At 36.9% G+C, this 18,149-nt stretch overlaps 1 protein-coding gene across 15 annotated transcripts in view; it reads right to left on the bottom strand.

Moving 5' to 3' along the window:
* The window catches only part of CADPS (calcium dependent secretion activator), a 442,570-nt gene that overhangs the window by 222,009 nt on the left and 202,412 nt on the right, over positions 1 to 18,149 (bottom strand). For all 15 annotated transcript variants that reach the window (XM_036218629.1, XM_036218630.1, XM_016150172.2 and 12 more), the window contains exons 5-6: positions 14,956 to 15,189; positions 10,811 to 10,932 (exon numbers count right to left, since the gene is read on the bottom strand). In XM_036218629.1, coding sequence (XP_036074522.1) covers positions 10,811 to 10,932; positions 14,956 to 15,189 — 356 coding nt within the window. The remainder of the gene's footprint in view (positions 1 to 10,810; positions 10,933 to 14,955; positions 15,190 to 18,149) is intronic.

The following is an 18,149-nucleotide window of genomic DNA, read 5'->3' as shown; positions in this document are numbered from 1 at the left end:
TTGAGATTTGTTTTGTTTGTTTGTTTTGTTTGGGCTCTCTCTAAAGTAGGAAAGTGAGAAAGAGAAGAATTTTTCAGGTCCCAAGCCTTAATATATTTGACACAACAGAAAATCACCTAGTTTTGTAATTGGAATAGAAATAGGTTGCATGATTTGACCAGCGAGGAGAAAAACACAGTGGAAACACATGGCAGGGCAGAACTGGAACTTCAGACACTGAGATTCCTGCTTCTAATTCCTCTTTTCTAATAGTCCTCAGATATTGATATTGCAACTCCCTGTACTTGTTGATATATAATGGAATGACAGAAAAGAGCTCTCTTTTTATCCTTTCTATCTCTCTAGTAAATTTACAAAAGAAAAAAAAAACACGTTTTAAAACCCGACCTTAATGAGATTGCATGACAGCCTATTTGTTAAATGTCAAGATACCCCCCGATATATAAAGATTTAGTTTAACTTGTGATGCACCTAGCAATCCCTTGGGTGTGTGTGTGTGTGTGTGTGTGTGTGTGTGTGTGTGTTCATTACTTGAAAAGTGATAGAGGTCTGGTATCAAGAAGAGCTCATACAATGCATTCACTTTGTTTTTCATATTTTTGTGCTCTTTTGGATATTTTGCAGCCATCTGTTCTTTTGAATATTGAGCACTCATTTGAGTGGAGAAATCTCTGCCTTAATTATCATTTTGATCATCAGTATTTTAAAGAGGTTTTCAAGCACATCACACGGCCCCCGTTTTAGCTTTTCCCAGAGTCCTTCACCATTAGCCTTTAAGGCTTAGCTCCAAGTTAATCAAGTCTTATTGACCATCTATTACATGTTAAGGCATTATAAAAAAAAAATTAGCTTGAATATATAGATTTTTCCAAGTACGAGTAAGAAATATACTTATAAATGGACACATTCCAAGGGAAACTATAAAAAGGCATCTAATTGAGAGATAAAGTATCATGAGTTTCTTTAGTTCATACCACTTGATTTTGATGGCCTGCCTGTGCTGTTTTCATTTTCACCCTGGCTCCACTGATGTCAACAATAATTATAAAGATAAGAATAACAGCTCTTACGTTTGTGCCAAGTGCTTTGCATAAATTATTAAATTTGAGTCTTCATCAACAAATCTATGATAAAAGTATCCTTTGTCTCATTTTACAGATGAAGAAACTGAGGTTCAGAAAAATTTAGTAACTTATCCAATGCAACAATGTCAGTGGCACAATTGGGATCCAAACTAGAGACTACTTCATTCAAAGCTTGTGTTCTGATGCTTATGCTAAACCTTATTTTCCATATAATCAGTAAAATGTTTCCAACCAGGTTCCAGCTACAAAAGTCTCCCTGAAAGAACTTCTCCACCTTAAACTTTCTGAACCAGAAACTATGGGTTGGGGTGAGAGTTTTTGAGTCCTTACCAAGGAAAAACCAAGGAACTTTGATTTTTAAGCATCAAATTTAAGCACCAGAGCCCCATAAGTTTCTAAACACTCAGATGATTGGCCTCATGCCAAGAAGAGCATCTGTCTTCTCTGAAGGCCCCACAGTCATCTGCATCCCTGCAGCGAGGTGAGCTCTATATCACAGCACAAGGGAATTAGCTATAAAACAAATAAGATACTTATGAACATGTAGAAAGTATTATCTCAGCAGCACTCTAACCTCTCTCCAATGAAGGCTCTGATCCAGAAAGAAGCTGAAAGAATGGTCTGTAAGGGAGCTGTAGGGGGCATGTTGATGTGGTGTGTTGTGACTCCAGATGAGAACTCAGGGAGGACACTGCCCTTTTTCATTTCTCTTGTCTTTAGGAATCAACTCTCGTATCATCAAATTGATGACAGTCCACCCACCATGGTCTGTCCTCTGGCTCTGGGAAGTGTTTTGGCAAAAGCGCCCTTTCTCTTTTGGCAGGTTAGGCAATTTGCTCCTCATGTGTTTGGAGTCATAAAGCCTGCATTTAAGGAGTTGTAGGATTTTAGGGCAAGCTTTCTAACTTCTCTGAGCTTCATTTCCTTCGTATGTAATGAGGTAATAGTGGGTAGCTATTTATCAACAGTACCATGTAGAATTCAGGGAGATTATAGTGGCTTATTGGCTATTAATAATATTTCTCAAGAGGTTATGATACGCTGCTCATTGAACTCAGCCTTTAGCACAAATCATGTCATTTTTCAATACCAACACCATGGTGCAGGTTGTATTATTGTCTCCATTTCAAATCTGAGAACACTGAAGCTTGATGAGGAGAATCCTCTTATTCAAGGTCACCCAGCTGTGAATGGTAGAGCTGGGATTTGAATCCAGGTCTGTCAGAATTAGCCATATGGTATCAGCTAGCTCGTGACTGGCACTGGTAGATTAAAAAAAAATGGTAAGGGCAAATGTTTTTGATAATGATTTCAAGGAGAAGGATGATGATCATTACCATTAGTGGCTCTCCTGGAGTTTTGTAAGCACCCTGAGGAAAGGGACCATCTTTGGCTCATCTTTGCAGACTCACATATGTAGCATCTAATAGTACTACAGTATATGGGTTGAACTGTGCCTGAGGAGCTGAGTGTCTGCATTGAGCTAATGGCAATGTGCAATAGCACATTCATCACCATTTCAATAGGGGCAGTGATTTAACCTACACTCAAAAAAACTGGATTTATGGAAAGAGAATGAGCCCTATTAGATAGTTTTGCTGAGTAATCATGCTAATTAAAATACCTTCTTTTAGCGGCATGATTTATATTTCAGAAAAGCATGGTAGTAGAATGAGTCAAAAGTATGGGCTAATTGGGGGATGGGATCACTTCATAAATTATATATATGTCTAACTACCATATTATTTTCAGATATACTTGTATATCTGAAAATAATAAAAAATTACAGGCTTTGTGGTTGACTCCTGGCTGAGCTATTTACTACCTGTGCAACTTTGAACAAGTCACTCAACTTCTCTGAATCTCAGTTATTTCCATCAGTAAAACGGGACTAGCAATAGTATCTATCTCACAGTCATTTGAGTATGAAACACTTAGTACAGAACCTGGCCTAAAATGTTGAATCAATACCAATGATTACTGTTTTAGGCCTAGGTCACCTTCCCCCCCCCACCCCCCATCTCTCCCTTTCTCCCTCCAAACAAGAATAAATCCATGATAATAATAGCCAACATAATTACTAGGTGACAGGCATTTAATTAGCTATTTTTAAAATGTTAATTCATTTAATTTTCATAAGAATGAGGAAAATGGGACCCAGAGTTAGGTAACCTGCCCAAGGCCACGCAGCTGAGATATGGATCTAGCAGGGTGACTTCACATTTTACCTTGTCTGCAACACCATACTATTTTTATGCATTGATAGATCTAAACCAAGCCTCTTGTTTTCTTATTAATGAGAATGTAGAGTTTCTGGACTGCACCCCATTGTTACAGGTAATAACTATATGACACTCCTTCCTAGATTCTCCCTGGTCACTAGCTATCAAGTATAGTGGTTTTTTACACTTGAGGAGAAATGTATTGAGCTGGATTTCCACTGGATAGTGTGATATGCAACCAGTCAGGTTCTCAGATTATGTCAGCATTAGATATAATTGGCAAGTAAGGTCAGGCAAGGTGTTCAAGGTGTTGAACTAGAAAGGAAAGAACCTATAGTCACTTAGTCTTTAAAAGTCTATTAAAAAATACTTCATTTCATGCCTACCCAATAATGCTGGACTACTCATGAAATCAGAACTTTCATGAATCTCTCACATTTGGATAGATCATTACTGTCTAACTGCCAAATTCCAGGCAAGCACCACTCAACCATCCAATGCCAAAACTCCTACCAACACTAGAAATTTCACCAACTCAATGTTACTTGCAATTCCTGAAAACTCTGCCTTAAGTTCTGCAATTATAATTCTTTTCTGGATCAGCCAAATGGAATATATATATATATATATATATATATATATATATATATATATATATATATATATATAAATAATTGCTAAGGGTGGAAAATGTATAAATGTATAACAGACTTGGGTTATAAAGGGTGTAGCACTAGGGGCTCCTCCTCCAAAGCTTGTTCTCAAGCACCCCATTGCTTTTCACTGACAACTCTATTTGTTTTTTTACAGCAAACCTTCAAACTTCAGCTCACGAACAAATACAAACTGCTTTTCAATCAAAGTTGTGGCTTTTCGACTAAGCTTTCTGGTCTGGGAGGCAGGACAGTCTCTAAGCATCTCAAACTGTGATTATAATTTTGCTTCCTCCCAACCTACATATCTTCAGGGAGCCTAGCAAAATTGAATTTCTGGGTCAGTGTTGGCCTTTACCATTTATGATTTAATTATAACTCTGAAAGAAGCTAAGTCTTTTTCTCAGTAAGAAAGAACAAGAGAAATGGTATACAAGCTCCCACTCCATGCTACATAAATGTCTCCTGGACTGTGACTTTGAGCATAGAGCTCCAAGAAAGGTAGATAAGAAAGAAGCTGATTCTCAGGAGGCCCCTTTTCTCAAAACTACAGAGGCTCCTGAAGAAATTACCACTTTGTGCCTAGGTACTTAGATAATCCCAGCCAGCCTTTCCCCATGGCTTAATATCAAGGATCATGTCTGCATTATTCTCCACTTCAACACTAGTGCTCCATATTTGTTGACCAATATGCCTGTTGTTTCAAGTTTACTCTAGTCCTTAAAGATGCTTCAGTTTTCCAGGTGGAAATCCAATCATACCTTCCCTGGCTTAAAATCCTCTAGCGGCTTCTCCATGGTCTTAGAATGGAGTTCAAACCCTTCATGTGGCCTCCAAGGGCTTGAGTTGTCTGGCCCTGCTTTGCTCTTTAGACTCTTTCCGTAGCATGCTTTCCCACACTGACTAATCTCTAGTCACATTGCCCTCCTCTCTAGGCCAGGGACACATCAAGCCCCTTCCTACCTCAAAGCCTTTGCATCTGCTGTTTCCTATGCCTGAAATGCGTTTCCTGGCTCTTCTAATGGCTGGTTCCTTCTGATCCTTCAGATATCCACTCACACATTACCTACTCTGAATGGGCTTTCTTAGACACTAGAGTTCCCTACATCTCCACTAATTTATATTGCAGCAGCTTTTTCATTTCTTTCATAATGAAAATACAACCTGCTATTATATATTTATTTGGTCATTTGTTTATTGCCTATGTCCTTTATCAGAACATATGCTCCATTAGCCAAGGCCTGATCTGTGTTATTTATGTGTGTAGCTCCAGTACTACCTGGAATCAAGCAGAGTATTCCACATGTATATACTTGCTGAGAGAATGCAAATGCCTACCCTTAGTATCATTCACTTAAATCTAATTTCAAAAGAGCCATTCAGGAAAGATATTCTATTTCCATTTAAACCATTGCAAGGCCCAGTACACAGAAAACATTTTTAGTTATATTGGGAAAGGAAGTGTCATTAAGAAGATGATGATGCAAAAGGCAAGGAATTGGAAGGCACAACTTCTTTTTTCTGACTTTGTAACTGACTTAATGTGGGGACAATTTAATGGAACTGCATTTCTATGAATAATTTGGGTATAATAAGCCTGACCCATTCTGAGTTGTACCATTAGGACTAATAATATGTTTCACAGAACAAAAAAATGCTATAGAAAGTTATCGTGTTTTGCTCTTGTTTGTTTGTTTGTTTGTTTTTAAATATAGTCTCATCAGATAAGGTGCCATTGAAAAATGCTAGAGGTATGGCAAGATTCACCAGTCAAGGTATTTTATTTTCTTATTCCCTTGGAAAGTGGCAGGAAACAGTTTGATTGTGTTTTTGAATTTCTGACAATAATGAAATCCAAACGTCACGAAGTGTGTGGCTTGTCAGAGAATAATGAACTTGTTAAATAAGCAAATGCCAAATGGCATCCTTGGTTTCAATTCAGAAGAATATAATTTCAGATAAGTCAGTGCAATATTGGGCTGCTAACTCAAATGCCCTCCTTTTTATCAAAATTACTTATATTTCTCTCGTATTTAATTCTCAGGGTATGCTTTCTTTGGAGGATAATTTAAGCTGTACAAATCTACTGAGAGAGACAATCATTTTAAAGTATATCTTGTACTCATAGAATATGTCAGATTTCCCCACATCAATTTTGTAAAGTAATTTGCATGCCATGTTCTCAATTTTTGCTATTTCCACATACCAATACAAGATACTTTCATGATTATCTATTTTTTTAAAAAAATCATATCTGGGTACCATCTGTGCTATTATGTACTTAATATATTTCATTTAAATAATTCACTTTTTAAATGTTAATATGTTTCTTTAAAAAAGAAAACTTATGTCACGGATGCAAAAGGCAAAGCAGCACCACCAGCCATGAATGGAAAGTAACACAAACTACGATCTGTCATTACCCTTTATACTTATTTAGTCATTTGTTTATTGCCTATGTCCTTTAGCAGAACATACACTCCATGAGGCCAAGGCTTGATCTATGTTATTCATGGCAGCAGTCCCAACACTAGCTGGACACAAGTAGAGACTTCCATTTATTGTATCATTTCCTACATCTAAATTTCAAAGGAGCCATTGGGGAAAGATATTCTGTTTCCATTTAAACTATTCCAAGGCCATGTGCACAGAAAACATTTTTGGTTAAATGAGGTCTAAACAATGCTATTAAATTCTAACTGGTGGCTCTTGCCAGCAGACGGCTCTGAGCCTGGATAATGCCTGGAAGGCACAACTTCCTTTTTCTGACTGTTAAAGATTTACTAGAACCAATCGAAACATTTTCTTTGACCTAATCAGAAGAATTGCAAAATAAAAAGAAAAGAAGTAACTTTCTTATTACATGATTTGATGTTACTCAATGCTATGTCTTGGTAATACTTAACATAATCTCTGTTATCAGTAGAGATAAAAGTGACACCCTTTGAAAAATGCTGCCTCATGGGAAGAAAAATCCTCTGCTCTATTTAAAGGAGCTGGACAAGTAGATCTGTTTTCTTGAATCCACAAGTATTTCCCCTCCCCATTTCTATGCCTTCCTGAGATTGCTCACCTAAAAACATGATTTCAGTTACTTCAGCCTCAGCAACCCCAATGCTTTCCCTACAAGAGGCAAAAACAATATGCTGCAAATGAAGGCAATATTTTTAAAAATAAATATAAATCTTGAAAACTCATGATCATATATTATCCTGGTTTTCCACATTAAAATCCTGAGAGAGAAGGACAATAGAATTGAGAGGAGATATAGTCTGCCTGAAAATAATCCACATGTAGCAAAGGTTGATAAAATGAAGGATGAGTGGAGGCTATACCTATATATACACACAAATCAAAAAAAAAAAAAAAAGCAAAAAAAAAATCCAAAAACACGTATATTTAACTTATGAACACAGAATTCTTATATGCAACTGATCCAAAATGACTATGCTAGGTGGGACCCTGGTTCTAAATGAAGAGATGACATTGATAAAGGAGGTGAAAATTTGGAACCTCCATTACTGAATTTGAACAATATAAACCAGCATTTCAATGAATGCTAATAGGTGTTAATTAAAATAAATTTGGGAAACTCATGGATAAGCAAATTTATTTACTGTTGGAAATCTTCAAAGCCTTTAAAATGCCAGTGTTCACTGTGAAGAACTCACAAAGGGATGGAGATCTAATGTCTTGTCTTTCTCAACCTCACTTGACCAAGATACCATTCTTCCTACCCTAGCTTTTCTTAGAGTATTTTACACATTAAAGTTCCAAAAACATGCTCTTGGACAAACTTGGTAATATAATGTATTCCTGGATTTGTGACTGTACTTGGAACAAAAAAGCCAAATTTTTGTAAACACGTGATAAGATAGGGTGTTACTGTTCCAGTTATTGGGTGAAGTACTTAGTAGCATCAACAACAGAATTTATGAGTAATATATAAAACAGACTTGAATAAAATTTTAGCTTTAGAATGTATAAGTAAAGTATGGGCATCCTCTGACTGTAAGAATAGTCAAAGACAAGATTTAGAAGACAAATAGGGCAGGAAAAAAACTAAACTTTTGAAACTTAATGAAAGTTATTAGGACAGATAAAAGGCGATCCTCAAAAGGATACTTTCTGGAAAAATTAAAATTAAATAGTAGCGACAATAGCTGAAGATTACTAATGGGAGAAACTGAAAATAGAAGAGGAGAGGAAAGGAGAACAAATACAAGCTTCAAAAAAAATAAATGATGGAGCAGATTCTGAGTAAGTTTAAACTAAGGAGGAAGGGAGAAAATGGGCCTGTACAAACAGTCTCATTATCCTACCAGATAAAATTGACAGCAGAGGAAAATTACCATAACTGAAGTATAATAAAGAAAAAGATAAAGAAGAGAATCAAGAAAAAAAAAACTGAATTTAAAAGGAAGATGAGTACAAGTTATAAAGAGAATTTATATAAAAAGGATAAAGGAAGAGACAAGAAAAAAAAAGAACATTGGTAGATTTCAAAATCTGGTTATATGTTTTTGGGATACTATAGAAATAGCAAATACAAGGCACTTGTACCCATTCCACTTCCGTGGCAGACATTATAAGATGATGGTGGCACTATTTTCCTCTGAACACAGATTCGGCTTGAGAACCCTTCTCAACAACACTCTAGGTGGACACTGCTGACTGATTTGACTTGATTCTAGTCACGAAACCTGCATTTCTACTGTATTAAAAAAAAACCAACCAGACAACCAACTAACCAACCAGCCAATCAACCAACCAACCAATATCTGTGGAGTTTCAATCACCCACTGATTGAAGAGAATAAAAAATTTATACTCTGGCTAGAAAAGCAAAATATTTCAGCGTGAGGTGTTTGTTTATATGGATATAGTAATACATATGTATGGATATCAGTAAGCCTATATGTGAAATATGTGTTTCAAGTAAGTAGACCTAAGTATTCCATATTTGTAATCTGAAACTCTTTTTTAAATATTCATAAGCAAATGAAATTCAGCTCATTATTTACCCAGGCAACTGAAAACTTTAAACCCAATAAAATGATATAAATTACATTCTGAATTAAAATAGCACATATAAAACAACAGCATGTTAGAATAATCAGAGCTTTTTCCTTCTTTATCTAACTTTTGATACCATATTGGGCTCAATGTCTTAAAAGGTTGGCAGAAACACCAAATAGGTTTTTCTTCCCTCATACATGGCACATTTTTAAAAAGTATATGTAAATAATGCAGCATAATATAATATCATTGATAACGGTCAGGCCACAGTGACAGTTGGGGGAAAATTTGAGATTTTATCAATGATAGTAAAAAAGAAACTACCTTTATTTTCAGTTTGAGATTAAGTTTTTAAAAAGGAGGAAGGATGGTGTGTGACAAGCTGCACTGGTTTCAATTTCCTCCCGCACTCATTAATTTCACCTAGCTTCTGAGCATCTGAAGCCTTTGCCCATTCATGCAAAGAACCACTTGAAGGCATACAATGCCCTCAGATTTTCTCTAGTCTGGGAAATGTTCAGTGCTTTCTTTGAACTATTTTGTTTGAATATCCCGGTAAGTTATTCATGTTCTGCTAAATAGCTCATAATGCTGTGGGGGAGGAGAGGCAGTGAGCTGCTGTTAGAAGTTATCCTTTTTATGACTTTCTTATGAATTAACAATAAAAAAATTATCATTAGTCTAAGCTGGCTTAATTAAGATAGAAAAAAAAAGAGTGAGAGGCAGCGGGTAGGGAGAGAAGAGAGCAGTGATCTCTCAAGAATCCTTGAAGCCTAAGATTCTATTGACCTAAATGAATTAATCATCATCAGTCCTGTGAACCATTGCAATAAAATCCTAACTGGTCTTCTACATTAACCCTGGCCCCTTGCACTGTAGCAAGAGTGATCTTTTAAAAAACAAATATCTAATGATGTATCCCATGATTTTTCTCCAAGACCTAACAAGGCCCTTTGAGGTATGGCCCCTTTCTTCCTCACTGGCAGCTTAGAGCATACATACCTTGTTCTCTGACCTCCAACCCGACTGGCTTTCTTTCAATTCCTCCTTGCTACAGGGACTTTGCATAAGCTGACTCTGCCTGGTATGCTCTTTCCACTCCCACTCCCTTTGCTCAACTTTTATAATATTAGCCCAAATGTCTTGTAACTCCTAAAGAAAGCCTACTCTGACTCTGGCCCACAAACTGGTTCAGGGTCTACTGCTCTCTCTTCTCAAAGCACTCTTTTCTTCTCAGCATTTATAACTATTTGTAATTATATATTTGTGTGTTGTTTTCCTGATGCTCACACTCAACTGTAAGTTCTGTAGGGCTATAATGGTGGTGAATTTCCTTTACATTGTACAACAGTACCTCGTACACACACTGAACATTTGACAAATGTGTTCTGACTTAAGGAATAATGTACTATGTATAATGTATCACATTGCTTTCCTGATATGTTTATAACTGTGGCACATAGAGAAAGATTTTGAAAAAAGTTGCTTATATCATAAGCCAAATGTTACTTAGAAATATAATAAAATAACTTTATATCAAACTCTCCTGCACACCATAACATAGGATGGAAGTTGTGGCTCTCTAAAGTGGCTCTCTAAAGTGGCTCTCTAGGAGATTGTTCAATTTCCTTCTGTTCTCTGCTTTAAAGGAATCAGAATCCTTGGTATGACTACCTAATAAAAATATAGTTAAGTCCTCTTGTTTGAAAATTAGCAAAGTATATGTCTTCTAGAACCTTCTGGGGAAACCAGACCTTTAACTTGGAGTTGTCCCAAATGGAGCCAATGAGAACAAACTTGTGGCGGATGAACCGTGGAGAAACATAACTTACGTTGGTTTAGAAGCCTCGGCTTGGTCTGTCTGTAGTTTCTCTCCTCCTTCCACCTCCATTGTGCAGTATACAATACGGTTTGGAGCCAAGGATTTGAGGCCTTGGACTTCCATGATCACCACCTGGAAACAGAATTACACATAGTGGAGGTTATTGCCAAAGCCCATGGGCAGACTCATCCAGAGGAAAATATAGAGATGAGAAGTTACAAAAAAGCCAACAGGTACCTGATGGCTTCTGTTAGGTTTCTACCAGCCATGCTGGGACCAGTCTAGCATGAAGATGTAATTCCTTACAGTGTAGCTTATTTCCTCCCAGATGGAAAGACAAGGCTCACTAACTCATGTGCTCACACAGGCCAGACAGGTAATATAAAATGGGATACTCTTTTCCGTGTTAGACACATAGGATTAGTTTTCATTTCCCAAAAGAAATTGGCTCTTTCCTATTTCTTTAAAAATAGTCTAGATTTTAATTCAGCACTTGGCAGAGACATAGGCCCATCAATTTATTTTTCTCTTTATAATAAGATAAGTGATGATACAAGTGCTAAGATAAAGGGCAAGTAGCATTTAGCATTAGAGTCAGAGATGCAATAGGAAGTAGTGGAGACTTTGGCAAACTGGAGAGCACACGCTCCATCTAAATGGAGCACTTTCTACTTAGTTACAGCTCCTTGTTGCCTTGTTTTTCCATTGTCCACTGTTGCCAGATACTCTAATTTTTCCTACCAGAAAATGGAAATCTGAATCAGAATCAAAGTCAGAGATCTGATTTTGAAATTTTGATAATAATCCAAAACAAAAAGTGAGGAATATAATACATAAACTTTGTGCAGGCCAACATTACTGGGTCAAAACAAAAACATGTCTGCATCTTCTTACTCTCTGTTTTGGATTTAAGGAAAAGGCTGGTCTCTCAATGGACAAAGATGGTACCTCCCACCACTACCCTTGAACTCCATTTAATGACCTGCTATTCTCATATGTAGTGGTAAGCCCTGTCACTTATCAGAGAAAGGGGAGGGGAGGAAATAGAGGTGGGGCAGAATACCGATTTAAAAGTCTGAAACAAATGACATGTATCAGAGATCTATAATGAGCAATGTATATTGAAAAAAACACTCAATTTTTCTCCATAATAGGTAATGGCATTACACAGAGAATGATATGGGTGGGCAAAAAAGTACACTTCTTTAATGGGTTTGATTCAAGGAAGTGCAATAGAACTGGCATTGAACAAGGACACACAAGTCACAGTTTTGCTGCTTAATAGTTCAGTGATTTTCAAACTTAGTGTGAATCAGAATCACCTGGAGGGCTTGTTAAACCAGATATGCTGGGTTCCCCCCCAGTTTCTGATAGGTAGGTCTGGGGTGGGGCCCAAGAGTTTTTCTTTTTAACATTTTTCTGGTGATGCTGATGTGATGCTGATGATTCAGGAGCCATATTTTGAGAACCATTGTACTTCTCATATGCCGTTGGGCAAATGACTTGCCCTTAAAGTCACTCTACTTTTCTTTCAAATCTCCTGAATCTCAGTTTCCATATCTGTAAAGTGGGGATAATGATATGTGCCCTATCTCTCACTGTGGCTGTTGTGTGTGGATCAAACAATGTATGTAATTGAAAAATTTTACAATGGAAAGGACCATAGAAATGAAAGGAAAAAATGTGAGGCACAGAGGTAACATCACACATTTTGGAATTAAAAGATCTAAGTTCAAATCTTAAATTTGCATCTTCACTAGCTGTGTAATCATTTTCAAGTTCCTTAACCTCTCTGAGGCTTTGTTTCCGTATCTGCACATGCCTCAAAAGATTGTCCTGAGGACTCCTGAGTTAATGATGGATGAGCACCGGTCTACAGTGGCATTCTATAAATACCTATTATTTTTCATCAGAGCACTTCCCCTGCCCAAGGTCATGCCACTCGGCATCAAGGACCTCGGTTCTCTTGCTGCAGTTCTCTGTCTCTGGTGCCCCTTCCAGCCATGGAATTCTATAATTATATATCTTGTACCAACCTGAAAATTCAAACCTAGTCTTTTCTGATGAGATGACAGTTTCTTTCCCTCTTCCTCCTTCCCTTTTTCACATCCCCCAAAATACATTCACAAATAGACGTACAACGATTTTCCTGGCAGTTTTGGTATGATGTAAGATCTAGCATTCTAATTTAAAAGTATTCAAAAACCCTGGGACATTTCATTCTGTGCTTGTACTTACAAGTTAAAGCCTGTTTGAATCAGGTAAACATGTGAGTATGGTGGGAACTCACCCACATCTGTATTTCAGATAATCAGCTTTATAATATTGAGTACTGATAGAGAATTAGAAAATTATAGGTTTAAAAGCTTCACAGAAATCAATAAATCACTTTCTCCCCCCTTTCTATAGAAAGACAAGAGGCAGTAGGGAACAAATTGCTACCTCTAATTGACAATAATCAGATTGAAAGACACCTAAGAAAAGAATTGGGTGCCTCTGGCAGGATTAAAAAAGAAAGAAAGTTTCTGTGAAATTACACTGATGATTTCTTTCACATACCAAGTGCTGTATATTTATTTCAATATTGCCTCTTTCAACTGTAAAAGACATGTTGAAAATATTATAATGTGTCTATTGCAACCCAAACTGAGCACAAACAAATTATATGTGGTTAATTCAAAGCAAGCCTTAATGATGTTCTAGAAAATTAATTCAGTCTTTACAGATTCTAATTATATCTATAGAAATTTGATCTATTCTCTTATTCTCCCCGAATCTAGAGTCATAATATAATCCTTGTAGGGTTTTGAGCATTAGTAAGTTATCAATGGTTTTCAAACTTGGTTGTGCATAAGAAGTACTGGGATAGCTCATTAAAATGCACATTCCTGGGCTGAACTTAGAGATTCTTTTTTTCTATAACTTTATTGAGACATATTTTAAATATCATATAATTAATCCATTTCAAATGTACAATGCACTGATTTCAGTAATTACTAAGTTGTACAACCATCATCATAAGTTAGTTTTAGAATATTTTTATCTCCTCTAATAAGGTCCCTCATGTCCATTTTTATCCCCTGCCTCAGGAAACAAAAGTCTCCTTTCTGTTTCTGGAGCTTTGCCTTTTCAGGACATTTCACGTTAATGAAATCAAACAATATGTGGTCTCTTATATATGGCTTCTTTCACTAAGCATAATGTTTTTGAAGTTTAATAAATCAAAACATATATCAGTAGTTTAATTGCTGAATAGTATTTCCTTGTATGGGTGGACCACATTTTTCCCATTCACTGGTTGATACACATTATTTCTATTTTGGGGTATTATGAAAATGCTGCTATAAACATTTGTGAGCAAGTCTTCATGTGGCATGTGTTTTCATTTCTTTGGGATAGATATCTAAGAGTGGAGTTGCTGGAATGCATAGTCATTTTATGTTTAACTTTTTGAGAAAACATCAAACTGTTTTCCAAAGTGACTGTACCATTTTAAATTCTCACCCCTAGAGATTTAGGACAATAGGACTGGGTGGTGCCAGGGATCTTCATACTGAACCAGCTTCCTGGGTAAATCTGATGAAGCTAGATCAGAACCACTCCTTCAATTATAGGTATAAAAAACAAACATCTGAGTAGAAGTTAAAGAGAAATGTATTGACATATTGAGCATTCAGTCACAGTTCTGGCCCAAATGGGTTTTTTCTTAGGGTTATGAGATAAACTAAAAGGGCTCCACAACAACAGGCTCTCTACTGTGTAGCCAACAAGAGAGATGATGGGAAAGAATATTTACAACTCACCATGATATGATGCTAGATTGCTTCTCTTATAACTTCAACTCAGGTTGCCCAAATTATAAACTTTCTAAATTGCACAGGTCTTAACAAAATCCTTGATCACTGCTTAAAGACATGAAAAGTAATGCAAGATTAAATTTAGTAGATGGTTCTTAAGACTGCATTTCCTTGAAAAAAGCATGGTCTCCTGGAGATGGGGAATCACTTGCTGATTAGCTGACCTATGCTTAGCAAGCTGTTATTTTAGTAACTGCCCCTGGGGTGCAAGGAAGAAAACAAGCTGATTGTGATGCATCTAATCACCCATGTCCTGCTTGCTGTGCCAGGAAACTTTCAAGGGTTTAGAGCTTTTTACCTCCAAGGAGAAAGACAGCACGACATCTGACTTGGAGAGCTGGTTCTCACTCTCTTCGCCCATATCGATGATGGAAGCGTTGTGGCTGCGTTTGAGTTTCTGAAGCTTGAACTCACCACCTTTGGACACTGGCATGCTCTCTAGGTTGGCCATGAGCAGGTTGACAGATGACTTCAGCTCCTCAATGTACATGTTTTCCATTTCTTTGGAAACAAATTTGGGAAATTTGCGTTCCTTGTAAAAAAAAATACATATATATATAAGAGTAGAGGACTAAATAGCGACATAATTTACATGGAGAGTTTTCATCTGATAGCCCAGAGTTATAATAACATCTCCCACTAGTGAACTTTGCCCAGATATTTGTGGCACCATGCTAGAAAAATGTTTAGCCTAGTTGAGTAGACAGCTGCCTGCCTTCTAGTTATTTACAATCCCTAACAGGTAACAACTATATATAAACATATAGTAAAGAAGAGTCAAATGTTTTATTATAGTTCTATTTTTCCCTGGTTTTCTCCAGCATATTTGATTTGTGGAAAGGAAAACGGGGTCATATTTTTCAAATCTGCTTTCAGTTTGAAACAGTTTTTCTTTTTAGCAAAATGCAGTCAGTTGTTTTTATGTTATGGAGACAGAAAGACACCCTATTTCTGGATATCTATAGAGATTTTCTCACATGAATAATTCAAAATGAGATCATTTGAGATGTTTCAAACATAGCCCATGGCTATTTCTAAAAAGAATAGCTACTGTTTTCAAAAAAGTTGAAAAAAATTTATAAGGTAATGAAAAACATAATTAAAATTTTTTAGAAAAGAAAATAAAGTCATTATCAGACCTGACCTGTTTTTTGTTTTTGTTTTTGTTTGTTTGTTTGTTTGTTTTTACTTCCTTGCATGAGAATTTGGTTGTAAAGGCAATATGCTTTAGCTGTGTTCTTTGTTTCTTCATGCCTCTAAGTTGTCCAGGTACCTTAAATATACTTCAGATCAATCACTTTCCTACTTGAAACATGAACTTGCCCCTCCCCACAGGCCAGCACCATAACTGATCAGGTGAGGAGTAAACCAAATCGATTTGACTTTTATCTACAAGTGACAGAAAAATCCAATTTGAATTAGTTTAAACAATGAAAAGAGGCTGTGGTTCCATAGTGTAGTGGTTAGCACATCTGCTTTACATGCAGAGGGTCCTGGGTTCTTGTCCCAGTGGAGCCATGGTCTATGGTCTACAGCCATGACACCCTGAATAAGCCCGATGTCTAATCTCAGAATCTAAGCAGGCTTGGGTCTGGTTAGTAGTTGGATGGGAGTACCTAGAAAGAACAGGTGCTGTAGGCATAAATAATAATTAAAAAAAATGAAAATAATTTATTGGCTTCAAAATGTCTTGGGGTAGACCCAGCTTCATATAAGGCTGGAATCAGCACTCAGTGATATCATCACAGCTGAGTGAGTTTTGCCTCCAAATCTTGGTTTGAGTTCCTTTGGGTTGGCCCTGTGCTCAGTCTTGCTCCCCTTAATGTCATAAAAAGGTTGCTATAGATCTGCATCTCACAACATCACATCACACTATCTAAAGGAAGAAAGAATATCTCCTCTTGTAATGCCCATGGAAGGTGGAGAAACTTTTTTTTCTGAGAATTCTCACCCAAAGTCTGACTTATGTATGTATCCTGAACCAATTTCGAAGACCAGTAACATGCTGTGGTGATTTGCTTAGGCACAAATCAAATATGCTGGAGCAAACTGGGGAAAAATAGAATTATAATAAAACATTTGACTCTTCCTTACTATTTGTTTATATATGTTTGGTACCTGTTAGGGATTGTGAATAATTAGAAGGCAGGCAGCTGTACTCAACTAGGCTCAACATTTTTCTAGCACAGTGCCACAATATCTGGGCAAAGTTATGTCCTCCATCTCTGTAGCTGGGGGTAGAACTCTACCCAGATCACAAGAACATGAAGTGGTTTGCCAATTCTGGGTGACAAAAAAATAATATGCCTAGTACGTGGGGACCTGACTCAAAATCAACCAGTTATTTTTATTAATTGGCCTGCAGTAAACCAGATTTACTTTGTCAAGCAACTGAACTGAGAGATACTGAGACTGCAATCAGAGATGGAGCTGAAACAGTAAGACCATGTAGACTCATGGGTGGCTGCCATATTGGACTAGATGAAAGCAGTATAAGACCTTTGACAAAGAAGAGAGAGAAAGATGTAAAGAGCTAGAGAGAGAGGAAGGGAGGGAGGTAGGACAGACAGAGAGAGAAGAAGGGAGAGAAGAAGAGCAGGAGGAAGAGAAGCAGAGAAAATAAGCTATCTAGAGTCATAGAAATGAGCTTTGACTTTTATTGATTTTCCCACAAAGCTTAGTTATTCCTTCTATATTCTGGTTCCTTGAGATTCTCTAGTTTTCCTTTCAATAATTCCCCCTACCTACTATTTAGCTAGAAGGATATTTCTTCTTTGCCACCATAAAGCTTCAGTCATAGTGGATCCTCTGAAGGAACTTGAAGATGCCTTTGTGCTATGCCAGTCTTCTTCTTACCCAGAGATTGTCATGTTTCAATTTTCATTTGTGTCCCTAAGCAGCTTTCAACTATCTTGTCACCTTTTATATTTCAGCCTAAAAACTTAACTTCTCTAGGTTGGGTCCCCTATTGTAATTCTTATCTCACCCTCTTGGTAACATTTATTATAATTAATTTGTAAATTGTAAAATTTATTTGTTTAATGTCTATGGCTAGGCTATGAAGCAGGACCATACTTATCTTGATATCTAGAATAATGTTTGGCACATAGTAAATATTCAATACATATGAGCTGAGTGAATGAGTGAATGGCTTGTCAAAAAGTGCATGTTAAATATCAATGCAGCTAAAACTCATCTGTGAGTAGGAGGTAAAGAGTTGATGAATTACATTCTGGAAGAACACTGAAATTCTACATTTTCATGTAAATGAGTATGGGGGTCTGAAATCTACCCAGCAGCCTTAGAGTAGCGATTTCTTCTGTAATCTCTTGGTACAATCATTTCCTGCTTTATAGTTGGGCTCAGCCCACTGTGTGGTGCTTTCTAAACATGCTGTGGGTGAATGTGAGGGGAGAAGCAGGGTGGATACCTCTGAGATGAGATGATAAGCTGATGAGCTTGACAGGAGCTAATAATAATTTAATGCAGTAT

The sequence above is a fragment of the Rousettus aegyptiacus genome, unplaced genomic scaffold (assembly GCF_014176215.1).
Source record: "Rousettus aegyptiacus isolate mRouAeg1 unplaced genomic scaffold, mRouAeg1.p scaffold_m13_p_4, whole genome shotgun sequence".
NCBI classification, from domain to species: domain Eukaryota; kingdom Metazoa; phylum Chordata; class Mammalia; order Chiroptera; family Pteropodidae; genus Rousettus; species Rousettus aegyptiacus.
This window is presented reverse-complemented; position numbering and strand designations above follow the sequence as displayed.